We start from the raw sequence: 5,171 nt of genomic DNA, 5'->3' as shown, positions 1-5,171 counted from the left end.
CTTTGGTATAGGTTATTGTTTTTTAAATCTTAAATCATATATTTCTATGTTTAATATAGAGGTATTTTGAGATGATATATAAAGGCTTTAAAATAACTGAAATCTGAAGTTAAATTCAACATCATTTAATATTCATTACCTTTCCTGCAAAATGATCAACCATATAATTTAAGTTTTTTTGGAAAGCGATAATTTTTTTTGGGAAGCGATAAAATTTATTATAATTGGTGCTTCAGTGATAATAAAAACAACCATAATTAACTCTTATCTTGAATATAGTTTATTCATTATTAAGAAAATCACACCAATTAAAATACCCTATTCCATAATCTTATTTTTAATATTTAAAAAAATAAACTTTTAACCCATCAAAAAGACTTTTAAATTTTAATACAACACTACAAATATAATTTTAATTTAAATATTATTAAAAAAATCTAATATACCTATCCCTAATGTAATTTTGATAATCAATTATTTACACCCTAATATTAAATAATTATAGATAAATTTAAGATTAAAAAAGCTTCTATAAACTCTCCCCTTTCCTATCTTCTTGTGCGTGCGAGTTATAAGTTGAAAGAGCTTTCATTTATACCTTTGCGATCCGGCACTGTATTTTAAGAGTCCAGAAATTCCGATGCTCCTTTCACGAAACCCGGCTGTATTTTAAGAGTCCAGAAATTCCAATGCTCCTTTCACGGAATCCGGCTCCTATGCAGGTTAGACAATCTTTTGTAGTTTGAAATGGAGTAGGTTTCTAACTCAGACATCACTTGCGAAGCATGGTAGTATTTCGTTGACCCCCAGGCGTATCAGAAGGCTAACGCAGGGGAAGTCTAGACCATGGCCGCAGTCCTCAGACAACTCCAGGTAATCAATGCTCAATTCCGCGCTTCTAGATCATCGTTTGCTGCCTTTTCTTCTGCAGAAAATGCCATACAATCCAATGACAAAGAGCTCAAGATGTACACAGTGACGCCCCCCATCACAAGTTGGCCTCAAAAACTCAATCCAAATCGAATGCTTCGCCTCTTAATCCGCGTCCAAAATGTCCAGTTAGCCCTAGACATTTTCACCTACGCAGCCCGCTATCATTTGGGTTACAAGCACACTTATGAAACATACTATAAAATGATCGAAAAGCTCGCATTGTCCAGAGAGTTTGAAGGCCTTGAGAATGTCCTGCAGCAATTAAAGAAGGACGATGTGAAATGCAGTGAGAGTATGTTCATCGTCGTGATCAGAAGCTATGGCTTCGCCAATAAACCCAAGGAAGCCATGAAAACCTACTTCAGAATGCATGAATTTCGATGTAATTCGTCTGTGAAATCCTTCAACACTCTTCTCAATGCCATGGTTCAAACCAAGCGCTTTAACCTGGTGCAGTCGCTGTATCTCAGCTGTAGAAAAATCGGTGTGGTGCCCAATGTCTTTACCTGTAATATTGTCCTCAAAGCCCTTTGTCAAATGGGCGATTTAGAGGCTGCATACAAATTGTTTGATGAAATGCCTAAACAAGGATGCGGTCCTAATGTTGTCTCTTACAGCACGATTATGAGATGCCTTTGCAACCGTGGGGATATGCACGGGGCAATGAGGCTGTTTGAAGAAATTTTGAGCAAGGGGTGGGTTCCGGATCCAGTTTCATATACGATATTGATCGATGAGCATTGTAAGCGAGGAGAGTTGCAGGAAGCTGTGAAGCTTATGGATCATATGGAGGAGAATGGCTGTCCAATCATAGACATTACATACAGTGTAGTTATTGAAGCTTACTGCAAAGAGGGCAAGATCAGCGAGGCCGTGAGCTTGTTGGATAACATGGTTGATAGAAAGATGATACCCAACCCGAGCCTGTGTAGTAAGGTTATTGATGGTCTCTGCAATGAGGGTGCAGTGGAAGATGCCGGAATGCTGTGGAAGAGATTGCTGAACAAGAATTGTACACCGGATAATGTCGTTTACAGTACACTTATCTATTGGCTTTGCAAGAAGGGTGATGTTTATGGTGCAAGGAAGCTTTTCGACGAGATGGTCAGGGGCTGTATACCCAATATTGTCACTTACAACACGTTGATTAATGGGCTCTGTGAAAAGGGTGAGTTGCAGGAGGCCTGCAAGCTCTGGGATGACATGCTGGAAAAGGGATGCGTTCCAAATGTGTTTACATATAACATGCTCATTATTGGATTCTGTAAGGCAGGTAAAGCTAATGAAGCTAATCAAATTTTGGAGGAGATGCTGGATAAGGGTTGTGTTCCAAATACTTTCACATATAGAATCCTGGTAGATGGACTCTGCAAGTCATCTAAGACAGGGAATATCACGAAGGTCGTCAATGCAATTTTAAAGAAAAGAATATATCCTGACCGGGATGCCTGGGACATGCTAATTAAGGGAGTTCTAAAGGAAAGAAACCTTGAAATAATCGAGAAGCTTTTTGATGGCATTTCAACGGATGCTCATTGAATGATTATCGTAGCTATCAAACAGCTTGGACTTTCTCTTTGTCTTCGATGGGAGAAGGTTGAACAACACAATCTCAAACGCCCTGAACAAAGGTTGCAGGGAATCTTTTATGTTTTGCAACTGATCTTATACCAGCGAGTGAACTCAGCGCTGCTTACAAGTGTACATAGAGGGACTTGTCATTCAGTTGGCAAATTGAGTATAATGATAGGTTGCTTCAATGATTAGAGACAGCACAAGATTTTGCACTTTTACAATATTAAGTGTGTTAATATCAGTGTTATTGGAACCGCACTAGAACCGGTGGCATTGGCTGGTCTGATCATTTTTACCCCAAACTGGTCTGACCGGTAGTTTGGAACTGGAAAAGGCCAGTTCAGCTGAACTGGTCTTTTTTCACTGAATTGGCAGGTTCCGTAACAGTCCGGACAATACACTTTGGACCTCTCAAAACCATTTTTTTCTTTTAATTAAATTAAATTTTGTGAGACGGCCCACCTCTAAAGCGACCCTAGGTTCCTTTTAAAGCTATTTAAAGGGACCATTTGGAGCAAAAATGGTTGAATGACATGGTTTATGTTTGATACAACTTTAGGTTGAGGTGTAACCAATCGCTGAACAATACCCCTGAATCAAGCAACATAGTTTTGGGTGATTTTGATCCATCATCAAAATGGGTTGTGGAGACTCAGACACTAACATTTAACAATGAAAACCTTTCTTAGATGGACTTGGACCCACTTCCATAGGAAGAGATATCACAACTTTCAGGGCCAGGGAAATCAAGCCAGAATCCCATTGTAGAGGCTGCTCATTCTGAGGCTGAGGCTGAGGCTTAGGAGGATGATTCTGATGATAGCCATTAGCACTAGTAGCTGTAGTACTGTAGTACTATGCTTATTTTTGGATTCTAGAGGCCATTTAGAGCCTATTTCTTGATGTATTTTGGTTCAGTGGTATATTGCACTAAGTGCTATTTTGGTTTATGCACTATTAGAATTTTTGCATATTTGTGTATAAATGGTTTAGATTCATATGGATACACATGAATATATATGTCTTTCTTAAATTTTAATATTTTATGTATTTTTTGATCAACCAACTTTTCGGTTTGGTTTTTTCCAGTTCTAGTCCAGTTCCCGGTTCTTGGGTTGACTGGCTTGATGACCAGTTCAGTTTTGATAACATTGATTAGTATACAACCCTTGAAAGCTGAAGATGAGCCCTTAGCACACAAACACAGATGGACATGCTGTGAATGGTGCCTACTGAAAAATGGATGAAGCATGCAAGACATAGATGATATTTCCAGTATTACCTTACAAGGGACTATATGTGGTATATGCACTTTTGTCCTGCAATGAAAGATAAATCTATCAATGCACAATATTGCCATGTAACAGATAATATCTGTATGCACTCTCTGGAATTGATATTGCTAATGATTCTTAAAAGAAAGACACACGCACATTATGTAATGGAAAGTTGTAATTGCAGAAGTGGGTTCTGCATATTTGTACAAAATTCGAAGGGCAATCTTTCTAGTTTTTTCTGTTGAAATATCTGTAGGCTGTTTTTCCCTGAGATGTTTGGAGCATTCCAAACAGGATATATCCAGTCTCCCATGTTACGGTGAATTCTTTTGGCTTACAAACTGTATTGAAAAATCAAGTTTTTATTTATCTTTTCGGTTCAAGTTATGGTACATTTAGATTGTTCGGCATCATAAATACCATCAAAATTCTTATTGTTTTTAGCTTATTTTTTGAAGTTCAAATCCTTAAGTTATTCTGTCTAGTATATTTTTATGTGTCTCATAGTTTTAAGGATATGTTCTCTATTTGAATGTAATAAATGCTACAAGCGATTCAAGTGTCTTGTTTATGTGACGCTTTATTGTAAAAGTGGGGTCATCCAAATTATGGTTCTTGCTACAGTATTATTTACTGTTATGTATTTCAATGGAACTCTGACTAATTTAGAAGTGCTTTCAGCCACAAGGTGCTACAATTGCCTCCACTAAGCGGCAATAACAATTCTTATTTTGATTAATAGGATGTGAAATTGCTTAAGGCATAGGGTTGTCCCAACTGAGTGGGGGTTGTTAAGACAAATGGTGGGTGTTTAGTATGCCTAGTTTTTAAGCTCCTTACATCAAGATCTATTAGTGTCATGCTTTCGGTGTAGACATGCTTTTAATTTCTTTGGCTTTTTAATTTAAATTTTGCACGATGCACATTTAATTTTTGTCTAAAAGGGCAACTAGATAGCTAGTTGCAATAACTATGATAATTTAATTTCAATGGCTCATCCTACAAATTTAGAGGGTTAATTTCTGATCTAATTTAAATTTTGCACGATGCACATTTAATTTTTGTCTAAAAGGGCAACTAGATAGCTAGTTGCAATAACTATGATAATTTAATTTCAATGGTTCATCCTACAAATTTAGCGGTTTAATTTCTGATCTATAAATAAGAGTTATATGTTGGAGGAAGTCACTAAGACCAGCTAACATAATTACATGCTGGAGAATTGTTTGGAGAATTTTCCAAGGCTTATATAGTCTCTCCAGATTCATAACCACTTGGTTTTGAGAGCTTGCAATAACTATGATAATTTAATTTCAATGGTTCATCCTACAAATTTAGCGGTTTAATTTCTGATCTATAAATAAGAGTGATATGTTGGAGGAAGTC

The 5,171-nt window shown here is 37.0% G+C and overlaps 1 protein-coding gene across 1 annotated transcript; it reads left to right on the top strand.

Annotated features, from left to right (window-relative positions):
- Nucleotides 1–574: 574 nt before the first annotated feature.
- Nucleotides 575–3,508, top strand: LOC149245222 (uncharacterized). Its single transcript, XM_089457706.1, has one exon. It carries the CDS (start codon nt 847–849, stop codon nt 2,470–2,472), a length of 1,626 nt encoding a protein of 541 aa, XP_089313832.1. The 5' UTR covers nt 575–846; the 3' UTR covers nt 2,473–3,508.
- Nucleotides 3,509–5,171: the final 1,663 nt, after the last annotated feature.

The sequence above is a fragment of the Pinus tabuliformis genome, chromosome 7, assembly GCF_031772625.1.
Source record: "Pinus tabuliformis cultivar Carrire ecotype Pingquan chromosome 7, CPIR1, whole genome shotgun sequence".
NCBI lineage: Eukaryota > Viridiplantae > Streptophyta > Pinopsida > Pinales > Pinaceae > Pinus > Pinus tabuliformis.
Note: the sequence above shows the minus strand (reverse complement) of the source record. Positions and strands in the feature narration are given on the sequence as shown.